Source organism: Electrona antarctica, assembly GCF_951216825.1.
Source record: "Electrona antarctica genome assembly, chromosome: 9".
Classification (NCBI taxonomy): Eukaryota; Metazoa; Chordata; class Actinopteri; order Myctophiformes; family Myctophidae; genus Electrona; species Electrona antarctica.
Genome location: NC_136790.1, coordinates 8,730,148 through 8,752,921, shown reverse-complemented (window position 1 = coordinate 8,752,921; position 22,774 = coordinate 8,730,148). Strand labels below are relative to the sequence as shown.

The 22,774-nt window shown below is 43.4% G+C and overlaps 1 protein-coding gene across 5 annotated transcripts in view; it reads right to left on the bottom strand.

Annotated features, from left to right (window-relative positions):
- Window positions 1-8,336: 8,336 nt before the first annotated feature.
- The window catches only part of cita (citron rho-interacting serine/threonine kinase a), an 84,538-nt gene continuing 70,100 nt past the window's right edge, over window positions 8,337-22,774 (bottom strand). The window contains exons 38-49 of one of the 5 annotated variants that reach the window (XM_079510095.1): window positions 21,401-21,481; window positions 20,646-20,781; window positions 18,811-18,950; window positions 18,097-18,189; window positions 17,722-17,830; window positions 15,010-15,138; window positions 14,073-14,153; window positions 12,347-12,425; window positions 12,022-12,207; window positions 10,016-10,403; window positions 9,594-9,672; window positions 8,337-9,437 (exon numbers count right to left, since the gene is read on the bottom strand). In XM_079510095.1, the coding sequence (XP_079366221.1) occupies window positions 9,595-9,672; window positions 10,016-10,403; window positions 12,022-12,207; window positions 12,347-12,425; window positions 14,073-14,153; window positions 15,010-15,138; window positions 17,722-17,830; window positions 18,097-18,189; window positions 18,811-18,950; window positions 20,646-20,781; window positions 21,401-21,481 (1,500 nt within the window). In that variant the 3' untranslated portion in view covers window positions 8,337-9,437; window position 9,594. Of the gene's footprint in view, window positions 9,438-9,593; window positions 9,673-10,015; window positions 10,404-11,342; window positions 11,457-12,021; window positions 12,208-12,346; window positions 12,426-14,072; window positions 14,154-15,009; window positions 15,139-17,721; window positions 17,831-18,096; window positions 18,190-18,810; window positions 18,951-20,645; window positions 20,782-21,400; window positions 21,482-22,774 lie in introns of those variants that run through there. The other 4 variants (XM_079510096.1, XM_079510097.1, XM_079510098.1 and 1 more) reach the window with 4 other exon arrangements.

Genomic DNA, 22,774 nt, shown 5'->3' with positions numbered 1-22,774 from the left:
CATCCTCAAGTGGCCTCAAGTAGTATGGTTGTTACAGAGGATCAGTAGTATGGTTGTTACAGAGGATCAGTAGTATGGTTGTTACAGAGGATCAGTAGTATGGTTGTTACAGAGGATCAGTAGTATGGTTGTTACAGAGGATCAGTAGCATGGTTGTTACAGAGGATCAGTAGTATGGTTGTTACAGAGGATCAGTAGTATGGTTGTTACAGAGGATCAGTGGTAGGATGTCCATTTAACTAGATGGGAGTTAACACCTGTCAGTTTATAACTAGTCTGTCACTAATACATATTCGGATAAGATTTAGAAATGCATCGAAATATGTTGTCTTGGGGTTGTTTTGTTTTTGTTTTAGAAGATCTACAGAGCTACAAGTTTACAATGCGTTAACGTTCTGATCTCGTAGATCAGCTATTTTTGGTTAAAGGAGGAGTGCAGTGATCTTTTCCCCTAAAACATGATCATCAGGTACTATGATTATACTAGGGGGAATATATAGATACTTTTTTTAAATTGTGGCCATCACCTTAGCACAACCTACCTGAACTTAAGCCTCGCCCACACATGTGTGTTGTATGATAATGGGCGAGGGGTTAGGGTTATGTCAGAAAAATTGTGTATTTTTTTACTATATATTTTTGACTCTTTCGACTTTCAGGAAGAAACCAAAAATACACAAGAAAGACAATGTATATTCTAACCACACCTGGGGTTCTATTAGACTCCAGTAATGTACATACAAAACAGAAAAGGTACAAAAAATCACGGCACTCCATCTTTAAGAAGTTGAGCCTATGATGTTGGTAGCAATACAGTAGGAGTGACAACACCTCCCCTGTATTGCAGTGACAACACCTCCCCTGTATTGCAGTGACAACACCTCCCCTGTGAACATCACCTTATAATGTGTTACAGTAGGAGTGACAACACCTCCCCTGTATTGCAGTGACAACACCTCCCCTGTATTGCAGTGACAACACCTCCCCTGTATTGCAGTGACAACACCTCCCCATGTGAACATCACCTTATAATGTGTCAATTTGAACTACACCATTCACAAGTCCTCCCATGTGGCAGTTTCTCCCTGGGTAGAGAAAAGTGGTAGACAAGACTGTGACACTATTGAATAGGAGGGGCCTTACATGTGCAGTCTAAAAAAAGAGTGGCGCTGAAAGCCTCTCCTCACTGACTCCAGCATGTCATCATCTTCCGTGTGAGTGTCACATAGAGTTAATGGACCACGAGCAGATCTCACAGGCGTCACTTCATGACATTGTGTGCACAAGATCAGTGTTGGCCTCGTTATCATCTCTATACCCAGTGTGGCGCAACACCACACGCAGACAGTACCAGTGAAGATGGAATTCATAGCGTAGGCCCATTCCTCGGCCGTGACCGAAAAGTAGTGACAGCTGCCTCTTCATTTTAAGCCTGATTGATGCCCAATATATATGCTTCGTCGTACGGCAGTGTCGCACCACCCACAAAAAAGGAACAGATCTAAAAGTTCACAATTATGTTTCCTCCGTGACGCCTTGTGGACTTGCAGAACGTCTACATTCGTACGATGGAGCAATAATGAAGCATTAGATTCTCAGTTTCGGCGGCATGTAGGCCTGTCACAACTATTACATAATCGCCCTCGCACTTATTTTGCATAATCATCAGAATCGTTTCCATTCATCTGGTATCTGCATAAATTAATCTGTTTGAAATGAAAAATGTTGATACATATTCAAATAGCTGATCTAGCTCACGTTGTGAGCTTGTATATGAGCTATTCACACACGTTTTTAAAGAATACAATTATTAAATGTGGTCTGTTTTGCCCATTGTACATTATCTAATTTCATTGTCGTCATTTACTTCTAAGTTATGTGTCATATCTACCATGTGGAATTGCTTATACTGCACAAAAAAAAGCTTAATTTTTCCCGTTCCAGTGTTCAAAAATACAATTAAATTTAAAATTGTTAATCACAATTATTGGAAAAACAATTAATCGGCAAGTTGATTGTAGCGCCACAGAGTGGCAGCTCATAGCTCCACCGGAGGTGGTCGTTCATTGGTTGACAGTTGGGATCAGACACCTATAAATAGACTAACAAAACCGACACCATTTCAATGAACATGAATCAGTCATCATACGGGCAGCCCTTTCTGCAGCATAGTGTAGAGAAAGAACATCCCTCTGTCCTTCAAAACAGGATATAATGGCTTAACGCGCAACGCTTTCTTCACCAGAATACATTTTATTCAATCAACCTTGGCATAATTACTCTTGAACCTAGATTGACCAGAAAAAAAGCACTGCATACCAAGGAGAATTAGAATGTAATTACATTGGTTATATTTAATATTTTGACAAAAACTACAGGGAAAGCTAATAAAAGGTTTGTTAGCAAACATCAACATCATACTGAGTGCTATGTTTCAGGAGCATGTGAAAGGAAATTTAAAAACAGAAGACAAAATAAAATAACAGCTAAATAAAACAAAAGGTATCCCTTTCAAATACAGTCTTTTTTCCCCTAAATCATCTGGAAATCAGTATAAAACTTGTGCAATCTGTAATGCTGGGTGCCTCGTTGACCATTAATGACCTTTAGGTCAGTTCCTGTCATCTTGGCTTTACATTCAAGAACACGTTACATTTGAGAGGAAACAGGAAACGTATGCTGATTTTGGCTTATTGGGCCAAAAGACGTGCTATAGGGAAGGGAGGTTGGAACTTGGAGGCACACTGGGCAAGTTAAAACTATAGAATTTCATGAATCTATGGTCTTGATCATTTCAGCTATAATCACAAAAATATACATATCATATACTATTACAATTTGATATACAGAAATAGAATCACTTTTGTCAAGCGGAAGCATGAGTACAATATACAACACTGACCAATGGACATTCAATGAGTCAAAGATCCATTGAGGCAGATTGAGGTGCTTTTGTGAAACCGACTGCAGCAGCTCTTTAACTTGCCAAGTGTGCAATTATAAAAGAAAGATCAGAGTTAGTTACATACAAGCTACTGTACAAATGGATACTTTTTTAAAAGAACAGGGATACCATAACAAGAAAGATGTCTTAGGGTGTTTTTTTTTTTTTTGTTTGTTTTTTTCATCATTCACGTGCTTCACTGTTTAAATGTTGGGAATTAAACTATAACCCAAATGAGGCAGAAGCATAAGACAACACTCCGTTTCATTTCAGATCATAATACATATCCATGCCATTTACGTATCAGAAATACAAAGAATATTCTCATCGTCAACCCGAACAACAGTTTGGGTTATATACAGTACAATACAAGGGACAATGTACAAAAAGAAATGTTCAAGTACTATGTACTATGTAAGCTTCAATCATGACCCCCCCCCCTCCCCTCCCCCCATAGCCAGCAGCATAAGTTTTATTTTGAGAGACGGAAATGCATACGCAAGTTGATACCTGGATGAAATCACTCACTTGTTCAAGGACATTTGGATATAGAGGCTGCTGCCAAAGTAAAGAAAGCCTTGTTGTTACTAAAACACTACACTACTCCTTTAAAGCTGCATTGTGCAAAACTGTAATAGTCCTACAGTAGGTTTCACTGAGACTCAACACCACTGACCAATTTGTGTATACATGCAACATTTTTGCTGTTTTGGAGCCGTTATATTGGCCTATTTCCGGTCGCCTACCCCCCCCCAGAGTGACAGCCAATCTAGCGCATTCCAACAATAAAACACTAATCTTTTTAGACACCATTTATTTCATTCGGATTAGCAGGGAAATTTTCTGTTGAGCCTTTTTTTTTTTTAGGGGGCCCTGGTGCCCAAGGGCCCCTGCCCAAAGTGCCCATATGGTAGATCCGGCCCTGCATGCCGGCCATCCATGTTGTCATGTGTGCCTCCTCTGCATGTTGTAATGTGTGCCTGCCTCCTCTGCATGTTGTCATGTGTGCCTCCTCTGCATGTTGTCATGTGTGCCTCCTCTGCATGTTGTCATGTGTGCCTCCTCTGCATGTTGTCATGTGTGCCTCCTCTGCATGTTGTCATGTGTGCCTCCTCTGCATGTTGTCATGTGTGCCTCCTCTGCATGTTGTCATGTGTGCCTCCTGCATGTTGTCATGTGTGCCTCCTCTGCATGTTGTCATGTGTGCCTCCTCTGCATGTTGTCATGTGTGCCTCCTCTGCATGTTGTCATGTGTGCCTCCTCTACATGTTGTCATGTGTGCCTCCTGCATGTTGTCATGTGTGCCTCCTCTGCATGTTGTCATGTGTGCCTCCTCTGCATGTTGTCATGTGTGCCTCCTGCATGTTGTCATGTGTGCCTCCTCTGCATGTTGTCATGTGTGCCTCCTGCATGTTGTCATGTGTGCCTCCTGCATGTTGTCATGTGTGCCTCCTCTGCATGTTGTCATGTGTGCCTCCTCTGCATGTTGTCATGTGTGCCTCCTGCATGTTGTCATGTGTGCCTCCTCTGCATGTTGTCATGTGTGCCTCCTCTGCATGTTGTCATGTGTGCCTCCTCTGCATGTTGTCATGTGTGGCTCCTGCATGTTGTCATGTGTGCCTCCTGCATGTTGTCATGTGTGCCTCCTCTGCATGTTGTCATGTGTGCCTCCTGCATGTTGTCATGTGTGCCTCCTGCATGTTGTCATGTGTGCCTCCTGCATGTTGTCATGTGTGCCTCCTGCATGTTGTCATGTGTGCCTCCTGCATGTTGTCATGTGTGCCTCCTCTGCATGTTGTCATGTGTGCCTCCTCTGCATGTTGTCATGTGTGGCTCCTCTCCATGTTGTCATGTGTGCCTCCTCTGCATGTTGTCATGTGTGGCTCCTCTGCATGTTGTCATGTGTGCCTCCTCTGCATGTTGTCATGTGTGCCTCCTCTGCATGTTGTCATGTGTGCCTCCTCTGCATGTTGTCATGTGTGCCTCCTCTGCATGTTGTCATGTGTGCCTCCTGCATGTTGTCATGTGTGCCTCCTCTGCATGTTGTCATGTGTGCCTCCTCTGCATGTTGTCATGTGTGCCTCCTCTGCATGTTGTCATGTGTGCCTCCTGCATGTTGTCATGTGTGGCTCCTCTGCATGTTGTCATGTGTGCCTCCTGCATGTTGTCATGTGTGGCTCCTCTGCATGTTGTCATGTGTGGCTCCTCTGCATGTTGTCATGTGTGCCTCCTCTGCATGTTGTCATGTGTGCCTCCTCTGCATGTTGTCATGTGTGGCTCCTGCATGTTGTCATGTGTGGCTCCTGCATGTTGTCATGTGTGGCTCCTCTGCATGTTGTCATGTGTGCCTCCTCTGCATGTTGTCATGTGTGCCTCCTCTGCATGTTGTCATGTGTGCCTCCTCTGCATGTTGTCATGTGTGCCTCCTCTCCATGTTGTCATGTGTGCCTCCTCTCCATGTTGTCATGTGTTGTCATGTGTGCCTCCTCTGCATGTTGTCATGTGTGCCTCCTGCATGTTGTCATGTGTGCCTCCTGCATGTTGTCATGTGTGCCTCCTCTGCATGTTGTCATGTGTGCCTCCTCTCCATGTTGTCATGTGTGCCTCCTCTCCATGTTGTCATGTGTTGTCATGTGTGCCTCCTCTGCATGTTGTCATGTGTGCCTCCTGCATGTTGTCATGTGTGCCTCCTGCATGTTGTCATGTGTGCCTCCTGCATGTTGTCATGTGTGCCTCCTCTTCATGTTGTCATGTGAGCCTCCTCTGCATGTTGTCATGTGTGCCTCCTGCATGTTGTCATGTGTGCCTCCTCTGCATGTTGTCATGTGTGCCTCCTCTGCATGTTGTCATGTGTGCCTCCTCTGCATGTTGTCATGTGAGCCTCCTCTTCATGTTGTCATGTGAGCCTCCTCTGCATGTTGTCATGTGTGCCTCCTGCATGTTGTCATGTGTGCCTCCTCTGCATGTTGTCATGTGTGCCTCCTCTGCATGTTGTCATGTGTGCCTCCTCTGCATGTTGTCATGTGTGCCTCCTCTGCATGTTGTCATGTGTGCCTCCTGCATGTTGTCATGTGTGCCTCCTGCATGTTGTCATGTGTGCCTCCTCTGCATGTTGTCATGTGTGCCTCCTCTGCATGTTGTCATGTGTGCCTCCTCTGCATGTTGTCATGTGTGCCTCCTGCATGTTGTCATGTGTGGCTCCTGCATGTTGTCATGTGTGCCTCCTGCATGTTGTCATGTGTGCCTCCTCTGCATGTTGTCATGTGTGCCTCCTCTGCATGTTGTCATGTGTGCCTCCTGCATGTTGTCATGTGTGGCTCCTCCCTCTGCATGTTGTCATGTGTGCCTCCTGCATGTTGTCATGTGTGCCTCCTCTGCATGTTGTCATGTGTGCCTCCTCTGCATGTTGTCATGTGTGCCTCCTGCATGTTGTCATGTGTGCCTCCTCTGCATGTTGTCATGTGTGCCTCCTCTGCATGTTGTCATGTGTGCCTCCTCTGCATGTTGTCATGTGTGCCTCCTCTGCATGTTGTCATGTGTGCCTCCTCTGCATGTTGTCATGTGTGGCTCCTCCCTCTGCATGTTGTCATGTGTGCCTCCTCTGCATGTTGTCATGTGTGGCTCCTCCCTCTGCATGTTGTCATGTGTGCCTCCTCTGCATGTTGTCATGTGTGCCTCCTGCATGTTGTCATGTGTGCCTCCTGCATGTTGTCATGTGTGCCTCCTCTGCATGTTGTCATGTGTGCCTCCTGCATGTTGTCATGTGTGCCTCCTCTGCATGTTGTCATGTGTGCCTCCTGCATGTTGTCATGTGTGCCTCCTGCATGTTGTCATGTGTGCCTCCTGCATGTTGTCATGTGTGCCTCCTCTGCATGTTGTCATGTGTGCCTCCTCTGCATGTTGTCATGTGTGCCTCCTGCATGTTGTCATGTGTGCCTCCTCTGCATGTTGTCATGTGTGCCTCCTCTGCATGTTGTCATGTGTGCCTCCTGCATGTTGTCATGTGTGGCTCCTCTGCATGTTGTTAACATCATGCCAGATAGAATAAGCTCATCATGGGGACATTACATACTCAACCCAAGCAGCTCATCATGGGGACATTACATACTCAACCCAAGCAGCTCATCATGGGGACATTACATACTCAACCCAAGCAATGTGTGCAGAGGGCTACATAAGGGGTGTTCTATGTATTCTTGTATAGCAAAATGTGCAGTCCAATATTTTCCCACACCTGCTGCTACTATATCATGCCCTTCAGGGGCGCTACATTTGGCTATTTGGGACTATTGTATTCAAACTATGCACCTGCACGAAGTCTTATTTTAGAGGCGTTTCCACAAATTAAATGCTACATGGAAAATACTACTCGACAAGCAACTACCAATGAAGAACAAATAATGTCCCGTGTAAACAAATGGTGACAGCCAGAGAGTGGGGCAGGGATTCATCTGTGTCTACAGGCATGATACCTCATCATCACTGCATGCAGAAAGACTGAGAATAATGAATTAACCCCTTCCTCTACGGTGGCCAGTCTTTTTTAAATTTACTACAGCATCACATTGGCCTTGCGTCCCCCATGTCAATTAGTGATTTAGAACCTCAGACGGTGCCCACGGAAGTCAATCTACGCACAGTTACTAATGCATAGAGCTTGTGCATGCCGTGCACTTTTGTTAGCGCATGTGCACCTTGTGGAGAGTATGTACCTTGTGAAGAGTAATGACCTTGCATGGTCAATGACTCCAGTCTCCCATCCCAAAGCTCCTGCTGCCAGGTTTGTTGAAACACTGTGGCAGCTCCCAATCTCTTTAAATGCAACATAACATATAATCCAGCACAAGATTGTCTTAACTTTACCATAGTTTAATGGCTGTTAACAACAATCTGTGTCTGTGTAAAAGTAAGGGGGGGGGGGGGGGGGGTAGTAGGCTTGTTTTTAAACACAAAGGCTTGTTAATATAATTCCCACTGATTATTGGTAGGAGTCCTATTGCACAATGGAGCTTTACTGCGTTCCAAAGCCTTTTAAGCCTCTCTTATTTACTGAAGAGCTTACTTTATTTTGGCAGTTACCTATATTTGAAAGAATACTGAATAGACATTCAAGAGGACACATAACAATCACTTTCTCTTTAACAAAAATAGACATGGCTTATCCAGCCTTGAAATTCCTTCTTGGTATATATAAAATTAAGTCTGCCTATTTACAATCAGATAGCATTCTGGAGAGTTAGAAAGGACCTGTTCCATTGCTGCTGGGGATTGTGGGTAGTGCAGTTATGTCGTCAACAGTGGCGTGCACAGATAGACACTAGGGGGTGCTAGAGCACCCCCTGCCCTTTTGGCAATGTGCCCTTTTGATTTTTCAAAAATAGCAGACCTACAAGCTCGTAGCGCGCCACTCGGTGGCGCGCTATGAGCTTGTAGATCTGCTATTTTTCAATAGCTAAAGCATAACATAATGCTAACACCAAAAGGGGTTCCCGCCCAAAATAGATTAAGGCAACCGGCCGGTTCCACGCGCTGCACAAGGTGCCCTTTTTAATTTGAGCACCTGCCCCTCTAAATGTCTGTGCACGCCACTGGTCGTCAACCTTTTCAAGGGCAGACAACTTGTGGTGAGTGAGTAGGGCTCTACTGGGCAGAGCAGGTGTGTTTTGCTCCAACCAAGTCTTATCATAGCCCTAACCACAGTCTGGATACAAGACTCAGATTAGTATATAGAATGATTGTGACAAGCTGATGATGATTGAATGTTGACTATGGTAATGCTAGGCTGGAGCAAAAACCTGAATTGCCATTAAATAGACTACCATGTCTTGATCTCTACCGTACTGTGGACAGAGCCAACAAAGGGGTCGAAGACATTTTGTAATAGTATGATACTACAGAGTGCATCTTTCCCATTTTTTAAATAACATTTTCATTAATATGCTAAATGTGGCTCTTTGCTGTCGACTTGCAAGATAAAACTGCTACAGGTGTGCTTATCTGTTATCTCTGATTTCACTAAGGCTTACAAAACCCGCGGAGTCAGGTCTTGAATTGAGAAATTCTGATCTGCAACTTTTGGAGATGCCTCATGGAGCACGAGATACCCGGTGTCTGCCCACACGGGACAAAGCACGTATTCAAATAGATACGAGTTCACCCTGCTTAAAACGTTGCTCATGTGGCATTCTGTTGACCTAGGTCAAATAATTCAGGAAAAACACAAATAAACCTGATTTTAATGACATCTACATTGTATGGTATTTCCCTCCTCTCTGCTGACAGGTACACCGGTGGGTTTCTCCATTGTTAGGTCAGATAGAACAGATGCGTGGCAGTGTTTCCTTGTTAGTTGGCGGCATTCTCAGTACGTACCCTGCGCCCACTCTCCCATCCCCCAAGAGATAACGAGCTCTGTTCATGGTTGTGCAGAGTATATGGTACTCCATTCTGATTGATGTTTTGCTGTGATTCAAACAGATGACTGGTCCCATACCTATTGGAAGATTCACAATGATGTTATCACATTGTGTGCATTGAGAATGAAGGATTAGTGATGAACATTTAGTATGAAATGTGGGGGAAAAAATTGACAAAACACACAATAATAGTAGTTAATATTGGTGCATCATCAACAAAGAAAATGAATGACCTTAGTGCAGGTATAGTCTCGCGTTGCCAGACTGTTGCCTCTCGCAATTTTCAAATGCTTCCGTCATACAGTCTGGACTCTGGAGAACGGAAGCTCTGATCATGAGTAAAATATAAAGCGGAAGACGAAGTGAAGCCTCCTCCCCACTTCCGTTTCGTCTTTACAGTCGCGCAAATTTATCCAAATACAAATCGAAGTCATTTAAGCATATATGGCTTCTCAGCTTAGCAGAAATGGAAATAAAAAAATAAGTTCTAAGATATTTTAAAATATATTTTTGTGAACGGGAATGACAAACAGATTACTCGGATTTCGGGGGGTGTAGTTCCAGACTCTCTCTACAGTATATAGCATTGGGAGATTGTGGAATTGTTGCCTGGCTACGCGAGACTAGTGCAGGTATAGTAATACGTTCAACACACCTTGTTAACAGGGTTGATGGGTGTGCGTCCAGAGCCAGTATGCAGTCTCTGGCGCTCCTCAAAGCGCCCAGGGGACCTCTCCCTGCGTACGTCCATCAGTCGGCCAGGCGAGCGGTCCATACGAGGGTCTGCCATGGCCCTGCCTGGGGAGCGGTCCATGCGAGGGTCTGCTAAGGCCCGACCAGGTGACCCCATGATGTGGCCCTCCAGCATCCTGCCAGGGGACTTCTCTCTCTCCATCGGACGGTTGGGGGACTTGTCTCGGCGAAATTCAGTGCGGGCCTCTCTGTAGCGGTGAGGTGTGCCAGGATCCCCATGAACCACAGGACTGGCTGCCAGCCTCTTGGAGATGTGCTCATTGTAGGTGGGAGGCCCACGTTTGTTAGGGCTGTGGGGGGAGGAAATTGTGGCAAAGTCCGTTTGTCAAAAGAAAGGGGATTTGTCTCATGGATCATGGTTTTTGCTAATGCTGTAGTACAGCTCAGCATTTGTTTACTGTTGCGGTGAGGATAGGGTCAGGGACAGGCTAAGGTTCTGTTGCGGTGAGGATAGGGTCATGGACAGGCTAAGGTTCTGTTGCGGTGAGGATAGGGTCAGGGACAGGCTAAGGTTCTGTTGCGGTGAGGATAGGGTCAGGGACAGGCTAAGGTTCTGTTGCGGTGAGGATAGGGTCAGGGACAGGCTAAGGTTCTGTTGCGGTGAGGATAGGGTCAGGGACAGGCTAAGGTTCTGTTGCGGTGAGGATAGGGTCAGGGACAGGCTAAGGTTCTGTTGCGGTGAGGATAGGGTCAGGGACAGGCTAAGGTTCTTTAACCAACAATAAATGCCCACCGGAGAAGTCCGTTTTGAATGTCTTTCAAAACCAATCTGAGCAACTTAAAGGAGCATTCAGTGATTTGGGTGATTTGGAAAACCACCCAGTCCACCCCGGTAACAAAATGTGCACATGCACACGTTCTACAGTGGGGGGGAAGTGCAACAGCATGTTCACCAAGGCCTGCCCCCCACACATGATTGGAGGAAGGCCCCTCTCATCCTGATTGGATGAAGGCTTTGCCACCCGCCACCAAAACTGAAACTAGGGTTTTTTTGACCCCAGGGGCCAAATATATACTCCTTATATGGTCAGCACACTCTATAGTAGGGAGGATTATCCAAATAAAAAGAAAAAATAAGTGATATTTGAATGAAGCGAAATCACTGAATATACCTTTAAGCAAGGCAAATAATGCACAAATGTAGCTTGGTTGTTACTGATCATTGTTTGCATGTAACAGAAGAGTCACAAAAACAAAAGAAAGAATACTTTATTATTTATTCAATTAATTCCGTCTGACAGGCACAACGTAATTTTAATAATATATATCTCAGTATATACATTTTCTTTGTTCTGTTCTATTTTCTTTTCTGTTTGTTACAAATAAAAAATGCACTCTTCCTCCTGCAAATAAGAAAATGTCAGCATTACTGCCCTGGTCTAGAATCTAATTATGGAGGCCAAGCATTACCACCTATGCCCTTTGACAACACCAGTAAATTGGAATATGCCGTACTATGTGCCAAAAAGCACTACACTACTGCAAGCCCACTTAAACCACACCTCACCGTACAAGTACAACAGAATGGTGCAGTGCAGAACTCAAGGGAGGAGTGGTATGCATCACATTACCAAACAGTATCCGTTATAGTGATCTTAAATACATAAGATCAGTAGCTTTAAATGTGTTGGGGATGGTTCATAAAACATCACCAGAAGAATAGTGTAAAAATGATAACAGGAAATGTAAGGGGGTATAGTCACACATACAGAATTTAAACACTTATTATTAACACTATACTTAATTGACTGGAGTCTCCCCCCCCCCCCCCCCCCCCTCCATCTACACCAAATATTTTCATAAAAAAATACCAAGCTCACAATCTACTATTTTCTATGAATGTTTGCCCCAGAATAGGGATGCTAGGGTTCATGTGGTTAAATAATAGTCTATAGTGTGTAAACGTACCTGCGTCCAGAACTGTTCCGCTGTAGGTCTCCACCGACATCCTCTCTGCTCTGGGCCAGGTTGCCCTTGCAGCAGATGACTCGTAGCTTGTTCTGGTAAGACGAGGCCAGATAAATTGCACCTGAGGAAATGGCTGGCCCCAGGTAGCGAGGGTTTGGGATGTCCAGGTGGGCATAGGAGTGGGGACTCCAGAGAAAAAACAACAGCAGCAGCAGCTGTAGATTAGATGCCAAACTCCAGCGTCTGAACTAACAGGTAGAGCCATATTTGGTGATTCTGGTAGAGCTATACCTAGTTGGCCAAAGCGGCAATGTACATGTCTTACCCAAGAGCTGCATGTCCATGGACCTCGATCACATCCAGTGAGTTGAAGTAAGTCACAAACAGGTATGGTTCCCTGTAGGCTGAGAAGAAGTGCAACACAAAGCTCTATTAAACACAGTGGCACATATGATGCATTAAAGAGCAACTTTGCCTATTTCTGACCTGAATCCAATCGTTCTATTGTGAGGAGGATTACCATATATTTCTAAATAGTAGCCCTGACTCAAATAGCCACCCACTACCTATTAACAGCCCGGGGTCTGACACCATTTTACGTAATAAACGCCTCGTCCAAATAATAGCCCCGTCCGTTTAAACGCCGGGGCCATTATTCACAAAATGAAGGACTATCTGCATGCTCCAAACTATTTCAGAACTATCCATGATGTGTATAGAGCGTCGCAGTCGCTTTCATGACGACGCCGGGCCCAGGAAATGAATCCCAATGCATTTTTCCCATAGACATTTCAAAAAGTATTTATTTAAAGACCTTTTAAGCGTCGTACGAAGCCAACTCGAGTCGTGACAAATCATAACAAACAAACACAATATTTTGGACCAAACAAATAATTACAAAGAAGAAAAACAACACAAAAAAAAAGTGTTGTAACCTGCCATTTTTTTCTACTTTCTAATTCTTTGTTTGGCCCAAAACATTGTGTTTATTGTCATGATTTGTCACGACAAGAGTTGGCTTTGTCCGCGGCGTAAACGTCTTTAAATAAATACTTTCTGAAAAGTCTATGAGGAAAATGAACAGGGATTTCTTTTCCCGGGTCTCTCGAGGGGGCGGGACTGCGACGCTCTATAGTGTCGCAGTCCCTGTATAGAGTCTATACAGTATACTATACAATTTACAATTTACAATTTAGGCATTTAATCCAGAGCGACTTACATTAGGCAAGAACAAAAGTATGGGAATACATCACATATATAAAATGCATTTATCAAGAAACAAGCGTAAGCTAAGAACGTAACTAGAACATATCTATATAATGACGCTATACATATTAACTATACATATATACTATACTATGCTATACATATGTTCTATGATGTGCTATGACTACATACAATTATTGTGCTGTCTACATGACATGCTATAAGTCTGTTTCAAATACTATCTAAGTCTAAAAAGTGCTATCTAAGGGGGTAGGATAAGTGCTATGGGCCATGATGGAGTCTGAAAAGGTGGGTCTTCAGACTACGGCGGAAGATTGGGAGTGATGCTGCAGTTCTGATTGCAACGGGGAGTGCATTCCACAGTTTTGGGGCCAGAAGGGCCAGTGGTTCCAGTGGTTCTCAGCCTGGTCAGGCCAGGCCACTAGGCCAGGCCACTAGGCCAGGCCACTAGGTCCACTTGAACATCTCAAAAGTGTCCGTGGCTCACCTATCTAACCATGTGCCAAGTAGTCATCTGACGTGGGTGGGCCGAGTGCATTTTCAGAGCATGTTTATTTTTTTAAAGATCAATCAATGGATCGTGTTCTGGCAGTTGTTCAATGGAACAGACAGTATTGCTGTTTTTTTTTATTTAACAGGATCACAATGAAAACACATTTCTCAAGGTTTTAATTAATGTTAATGTTTTATTATAACTCAAATCTTTGTGTTTTGCCAATTATGTGGGGGTCCCACTTGCAATATCCTTGCGGCCCACTGCTCTAAATGGTGATCACAACAACAGCTCTAAGGCTGACACAGAGGAGGTGTCGTTATGCACTGACCAAATGACAGAGGCAGTCGGCTCCACTTGATGTCCTCACTTCTACTCCTGCGGCCGTACACGTCCACAAACACACCGAACTCTGCACAAATAACAAATGGCATCAATTAGGTTATGGAGCCAATGTCATTCAGTGGAAAAACATCCGTTTCATACAGGGAAATAATGTCCCCATTAGAAATGAATACCCAATAAGAAATGAATTGGATTTGTATGTCCATGGACATACAAATCCCATTCCTGCTCTGTGCCAAAAAATATTAAATCTACCATCTCACAACGCGTCGCTTCCGCAACACGTTGTGAGCTTGTAGATCTGCTATTTTTGGCACGTAAAAGCATCGTATGATTGAGTATAGAGCGTCGCAGTCCCGCCTCCTACCAGGGACCAGGAAATTATTCTCCGTTAATTTTCCTCATAGACATTTCAGAAAGTATTTATTTAATAGACGTTTACGCCGCGGACAAAGCCAACTCGAGTCGTGACAAATCATGACAACAAACACAATTTTTGGGGCCAAAAAAATAATTAGAAAGAAGAAAAACTTTCTTTGTTGTTTTTCTTCTATGTAATTATTTGTTTGGTCCAAAATATTGTTTGTGTTATCATGAGTTGTCACGACTCTTCTATGAGGAAAATGAACGGAGATTCATTTCCTGGTCCCTGGTAGGGGACTGCGACGCTCTATACTGAACAAATACAACAGCCGTCTGAATTAAACATTCTTTCCGGTGTACACACACACACACACACACACACACACACACACACACACACACACACACACACACACACACACACACACACACACACACACACACACACACACACACACACACACACACACACACACACACACACACACACACACACACACACACACACACACACACACACACACACACACACACACACACACACACACACAATGGCTAACCATGGAAACAGAGCAGGTACTCTTCTTTCTGTGGTGCCATGGTGACCTGGATGATGGAGATGGGGAAGCTGTGCGAGGAGGCAGCAAACACAGCCGAAGCTAGCGTCACGTCGTTCTTATCCAGGAACTCTGAGGATGGACAGAACCTCTAGCAGTTAGTTGGCTATTAGAAAATTCAGTACAAAATACCTAGCAAACGTACACATCGACGATGGGCGCTCAGCCGAAAGGAGTAACGTTGAGAAACGTAGAGTTACTCCAGTTACAAGGAAGATAACCACTTTATCTGCAAAGCTTAACACAGTGCACATGTTCAGTCCTTTTAAAGCCCTTCGTCCACCCAATGTCTACATCCCCCACTGTGTCGCTAGGACCGGATCTAGCCGTACACAAAAACACAAAAGAAACATCCACATCAGGGGAGGGCAACTTTGACGATGGAGAGGGCCACTATATTTCCACACTCACTCCAGAGGGCCACGTTGCATATTGTTGTCGTAGCAAAAATAGCCGATCTACAAGCTCAAAACGCGTCGCGGTGCGGCGCGTTTTGAGCTTGTAGATCGGCTATTTTTTCTAAATTTGAATTGAAATACTGGAAAAAAGAATTGGCAATTTCTTTTTATTGGAATCCCGAAAAATTCTAATTAATTTAGTTATGTTCAATAATATATCAGTATTCTGATATTAACCTGAGGGCCGCATTAAGTGAAGGTGGGGGCCGCATGTGGCCTGCGGGCCGCCAGTTGCCCATGTATGATCCACATACAGAGTATACAGTACATATATAGCACCAGGACAAATGCATGTCCACCAGAATGCAGCTCCACAGAAGCACCCATCCCCCCCCCACTTCTGGGGTAATATTACCATGCTGCTCTATGGATATGGCTCAAAGAGGAGACACTGTGCCCAGCTCCCCATGGAGCATTGGAGCCATGCTAAAATGTACCTGAAGAAGATCCCTTGAGGATTGAAACGCTGCTGTCATGCTGTCTTGCAAATAAAGTGGTTCTTTTCCATGTAAACTAGAGTGCTGGCTCTACATTTCTCAATAGAAAATTCAGACCAGGGTTCCTACTATGTGCTATATAAAGTCGCCATTATTACATATAAATTAATACATTTTAAACCATTGGATGTTTTATTATAAGACGAGTTTTGGTATATAATTGTTAATATTTTGTCTTATGCTACATTCTATAAAAGATTATAACCTCCAATTGAACGTACTATTGTTGAGGGCAACTAATTTCCATAGTAAATTAGTAAAGTAAGGTCATACATCTGCTGCACATGTTGCCAATTTTATAATAATTGCGTGAATGTCTTGCAGAACAAATCTCAAGGCCTAGGGTCATCCTTTATTTTCTCCCAATAGTAGTTTTGAAATATTGATATACATTGCCTGGTTAAATAAAGGATCTAAATCTAATTTATGCCAAACTGACTTCCTCTCTCACAGCCCATCTCCAATAGTCTATGTGAAAGAGCAGTGCAATAATCCAGGGGTTCTCAACGTTTTTGGCCGGGGACCCCCGGAAATGCTTTGGCAATGTCTCGGGACCCCCGCCCCGCCCCCCCCCCCCCCCCCCCCGACCCCCAATATAAATTGACTGCTACAATAACCTTAACCCATTTTGGGCGGGAACCCCTTTTGGTGTTTTAAGCATTATGTTATAATTTAGCTATTGAAAAATAGCAGATCTACAAGCTCATAGCGCGCCACCGAGTGGCGCGCTACAAGCTTGTAGGTTTTTTTTTTTTTTGAAAATAATTTGGGGACCCCCTAAAATAATTTGGCGACCCCCCGAGGGGTCGCGACCCACGGGTTGAGAACCCCTGCTGAATAATCTACCTGGACGGAAAGTAGTGCGAAAGTAGATGTGAAAGTAGTGGCCCAGCCCAAAGCAGACTCCTTATATAAATATGAGCGCCTACACTGTCTCTACTTGCCAACACTCGTGGCAAGACAATATCGGTCGATGTTTCACACCTCAAAACAACCTGTTCATGCTACTAACACTGCCCGTACTGCTGTTTACTTCTGACCCCTGTTTCAAGTCACTGTACTGTACTCTTAATATGCTTATCCAGAAAAAGTTGGGGGGATGGGGGAGTGGGTGGGAGAGGATGAGCAAGCTAACTGTATCTGTATTGTCTATTGTGCACTGTCTATTTGTGTAACTGCACTGTACTGTATGTAATGTTTTTTACCTGTGTACGGGACCCCCTCTAAAATGAGATGCCACATCTCAAGGGGCTATCCTTTCAATAAAATAAAGTACACAGCAGCAGTCCTGTCTTCGAACAGATCGTCACTTTAAGCTAAATTAGTTCACATTTCATCCCGTCAATACTGACATGGGCAGAATAATCCTGCGAAACTGCCAATAGCATTGGTCCAGGGGATCAGTGCGTGCTATAATATGCAGTATATTAGGGCTGCAATGCAACTAACTTTTAGGTACAGTCGCTACTGTGCATGTGAAACTATCAGCACATTGTAAGGGAGGAGAGAGGGCTCACTACTACTAAAAACTATGGTTAAGTGCACGATTAATTGCAAAAAGATTAGTTGCTAATACGATTACGATTAATAAATTAGTTTAGCAACTAATTGAATAATCGATTTGATTACGATTCGTCGTTGCAGCCTTACAGTATACTGCAGCAATATAGTAGCATAGTAAATCCTAATAGATGACCTACCCTCAAGTGCATACTGCTTCATCTCAATCTCATAGAACTTATTGGTTCCGATGATGATGCTGTAGCCTGTAAAGTGGATGCAGCTGCATGGTTCGGATGTCTCAATCTCCTGCAAAAATACACACCGGTTTTAGGCTTTGCGATGCAGACCATGTGAAGCATATTTATGGGAGAAATGTCCTAACAACACAGCTTCCCCCACGTCACTCAATTCTTTGCATCATTTGCAAATCTGCACTTGCGGGGTGGCAAAACGGACAATCCCTGGGCACATGACGTCACCCAGGTATCCTCCCCCTTATTAGGCAGTGACCATGGAGAGGTAGTTTCACTGTTGGCATTATTAAAATACTGTATAGGGTCAACATAACTCACTTGTCTGATGCAGAACTTGTTGAGGCTTTCATTGTGGCGGAGAATGGTGATCTTGTTTGGCATTGCGGCACATATACATAATCCGTTGTCAATCTACATGGGGAGAACAATGTTGTCAAATAACACACATTTTGTTGCCGGCGTCGTGCAGAAACCTTGTATATTTATACACTGTATACACCGGGTATATATATATACCAAATAGGGCATAAATCGACAGAAATATAGAGGGTATATTATACCCTCTATATTTCTGTCGATTAATGCCCTATTTGGTCATACAAGTGTGACACAAAAGTAGTGAAAATAGCAGATCTATTTTCACTATTTCATTACAAATAGATATTTTTTTGTCTGTGTCTCATGGGAGAGCTGTGAGCAGTTCAGAAACCCGTCCACCAGTGACATCATCACTTAGCTTGGGGAATCCAAGCTAAAATTAACGGCAGGATTTCTATTCCTGAAAAGTTGCAATGCGATAATGGAAGCCATAGTTCTCACAATAAGAAAAATCTTGTTAAAAAACATCTGCCTAACGATGATGTCACTGGTGGACGGGTTTCTGAACTGCCCACAGCCCTCATATGAGACTGCTTAGGGAAAAAATGGTGGTATTTTATCATGAACATAGTGAGGACCAATTATATGAAGATAAGTGCAGTACAGGTACTGTTTAGAGCGGTTAGCATAATGTAAGTAAGAGCCGTATTCTACCTTGCCAGAAGAAAAGAGGTGGCATCCCTTGACAGTCTCAAAGAAGAAGGGGTTGAGGTCAGGCTGAGCTGGGAGGTGAGACTGAGACAAAGACTGTTTCACCCTTTTTATGTCCACCAGGCAGAGAGTCCTCTCCTCTCCTACAGGACACATTACCATCAGTCACACGCAGGGCTCCATCAGTGTTTCAGCTGTGCTTCAAGGAGCTGATTAAAGTCATACTGTGTAACCTTCAATTCATTGCATACTCTTTTTGTCTCTTTTGGTGACAGCTACTGGTAGCTATTGACAGCATAATGTCTGTACCGAAGGAACCATGACAAATGAATGCTGCAGGGATGCTGCTCGAGGATATCGCAACGACACGTCATCAGAAACTGTATTTATTAACGTTAAAAAACACAAACAAACACATTTCTGGTACATTATATTTCCGGTGCAAGCGTCATTTTGGCGTGTCGGCCCCAACACTCGCAACTACAAAGAGTATTTAATAGTGTTTAGAGGACTTGTCAAAAAAGACGTATGTGGAATGGTTATTGTGGACAAGATTACATCAAAAATAACATTTGTTTGATTGAAAATATTAATACACAGTATGACTTTTAGTAGATTAAGTAGAAAACATTGTGAATTTAATTCTAACATTAATTCATAACGTTATTTCATTAACGGCACTGTGTTTGAAGCTCTTATTAGAGCTAACAGAGAGACAAGAGCCAGCCAAGGAGAACACACAGTAATTCATCTACATTCTAATATTAGCCAACTCCGTTCAGAAAAGGGGCGGATAGAGTACTTGCTGGGAGAATCATCAACAGAAAAGCATTTGGTTGCCAAATTCCTTCCGCATTTTTCACAGATTCTAGAGATCAAACCCGATGTTGGTGAAATTTTATATCAGCAACAGTGGATGTTTTTTTTTCCGGTGTTCATTTTTAATCAGTTAAAGAAATGCATGATTTTCCTCATCCCAGGGTCTGAAGAACATGTGTCAATTGACTTCAAATTAAAACCAGGGATTCTCCAGTAAAGCACTCATGTGTTGGTGTGTAATACTGACCAGTGATCATGTTTTGGTGTGTAATACTGACCAGTGATCATGTTTTGGTGTGTAATACTGACCAGTGATCATGTGTTGGTGTGTAATACTGACCAGTGATCATGTTCTGGTGTGTAATACTGACCAGTGATCATGTTTTGGTGTGTAATACTGACCAGTGATCATGTTTTGGTGTGTAATACTGACCAGTGATCATGTTTTGGTGTGTAATACTGACCAGTGATCATGTTTTGGTGTGTAATACTGACCAGTGATCATGTTTTGGTGTGTAATACTGACCAGTGATCATGTTTTGGTGTGTAATACTGACCAGTGATCATGTTTTGGTGTGTAATACTGACCAGTGATCATGTTTTGGTGTGTAATACTGACCAGTGATCATGTTTTGGTGTGTAATACTGACCAGTGACCATGTTTTGGTGTGTAATACTGACCAGTGATCATGTGTTGGTGTGTAATACTGACCAGTGATCATGTTTTGGTGTGTAATACTGACCAGTGATCATGTTTTGGTGTGTAATACTGACCAGTGATCATCATGTTTTGGTGTGTAATACTGACCAGTGATCATGTTTTGGTGTGTAATACTGACCAGTGATCATCATGTTTTGGTGTGTAATACTGACCAGTGATCATGTTTTGGTGTGTAATACTGACCAGTGATCATGTTTTGGTGTGTAATACTGACCAGTGATCATGTTTTGGTGTGTAATACTGACCAGTGATCATGTTTTGGTGTGTAATACTGACCAGTGATCTGTGTAATACTGACCAGTGATCATCAGCAGCTTGTCAAGATCTTTAAGGATCTGGATCTGGAAGACGGAGGTCAGGCCCGGGATGTGGGTGAGAGAATTCTTTATGACGTTGAGAGCATACAGACCTTCTTCAGAACCGACCAGTACAATCTAGGAGAGATGAGAGTGACAGATTACGAGGGTGGACAATGTGTCAGAGTTGTCCTTTAAATTGGAGAGAGCCTGGTATCACACGTTTGCTCGAGAAAGTTCAGTCACTATGACAGCGGACCACATACAGTAATAACCACTTCCTCTAAGTTTGATTGCCAGCTGAGCAAGGGCCTGTGTTGCAATTCATCCCTCCTCTCCCCAAACGTACCCGTTAGGGCTAGGCTCAAGATTTGACTTCAAGTTCAAATAAATATCAGTTGTTTCAAATGCTTGCCTCGATCGCGATTAACGGGCGATAAAAAAAACAATTATTTGTGTTGAGTTATGTAAAAAATAAATCAATAGAGGTTATAAATGTCAGTGTTGATACATTTTTGATAATTGCCCATCTCTATAATCTATCTCTTTCTAATTTCCTGTCTAATTAAATCAAGAAACTCTTGGGCTTGAACAACATACTGAACCACTGGCTGCCAATACATGACAAGACTTCCTGGGAAAGAACAGCAGCTATAGGCCTACTGTACAAAAAGTCAAAAATCCAACTTTCAAATATGATATCTACAATGAACATGGACTATGAATTCATGGTGTTTCGTTCTCAAAGCACTGATACCTGGTCTGTGAGAGGCAGAGTGCAGTTGATATCCAAACGATCATCGCCCTCCAGCTTCAGCAGAGAATTGCCCAGCAGCTTCTAACAGGATATGAAGCAGGCAAAGAGAACAAAGGAGCATCACATGGGACAGGTTATTCAGCAATCACTTGAGCACAGAGACGGGTTAGTCATTATGGAATATGACCACAAAGTTTGTACAAACTTAGAAATGGTATCGTTATCTAGTGTCTGTGAATTTCAATCCACGTTCTCGATCTCGACTTCCCATAGTTACATTTACTTTGACGACACTTTAGTCACACGGGTACGTCACACCAAATGTCTTGCTGAAAATAGACGACCTACAAGCTCACAATGTGTCTTAACGCGATGCAATGTGAGCTTGTAGAGCTGCAATTTTCGACAAATATTTGCTTATTTTTGCCAAATGTTAGCTAATTATGACATGCCCTGAATAGGGACGCTAGTGTTCATCGCAAAACACATTTACATCAACATTTTTGCACTGCAGCACTACTGTAAATCACTACTGTAAATCACTACTGTAAATCACATTATAAAATCTATCAATTATTTTTGCCGTTTTCAGGTCACTAAAGAATTTCCACAGATATCCCAAACACTTTACATATTATCTCCAACTGGTCACCCATTTCCACTTTCAAGGGCAGTTCAGTAAGGAGAACCGTAAAATGTCACGTTTCAGAAAAAGGCGTATCATACGTCCCAGTAAAGACATAATACAATTTCCAAGGCTCAGTAAGCAGAGAATGACTAGGATGAAAAACGACATTAATGCTGGCAGCAACATTATTAATACACAAAAACACCCAGAACAGAAGTGAGCGAGCACAGGAGAAGCTTGGTATGCTACAACACTGTGCACATGGGCCTCTACAGTAAGTGAGTAACAGAAGTGAGCGAGCACAGGAGAAGCTTGGTAATGCTACAACACTGTGCACATGGGCCTCTACAGTAAGTGAGTAACAGAAGTGAGCGAGCACAGGAGAAGCTTGGTAATGCTACAACAGTCTGCACATGTGCCTCTACAGTAAGTGCTTCAATGAAGAGGCTGAAGCAGAGCATGGCTTTTGGAGAAGCATGCAAGACATCATGAGACACTAGGCCAATACTGCACAGCAGTGTCTCTTCACATCCATGCACTGCGTGTGCGCGCGTGAGTGCGTGCGTGTGAGAAACTGAATGCAGTTGCGTATCAAAAGTTGAGCCTTATTTATACTTAAGTGCTTGACAGAGTCGAACGTAATCGACGCAAGAATACATAAGCAACGCTGGGTGAGAGAAATTCCTCCCTTGCGTTGCGTCGGTTACGTCTTGCGTCTCGCTCCGTCGGGTTGAGATCTGATCCCA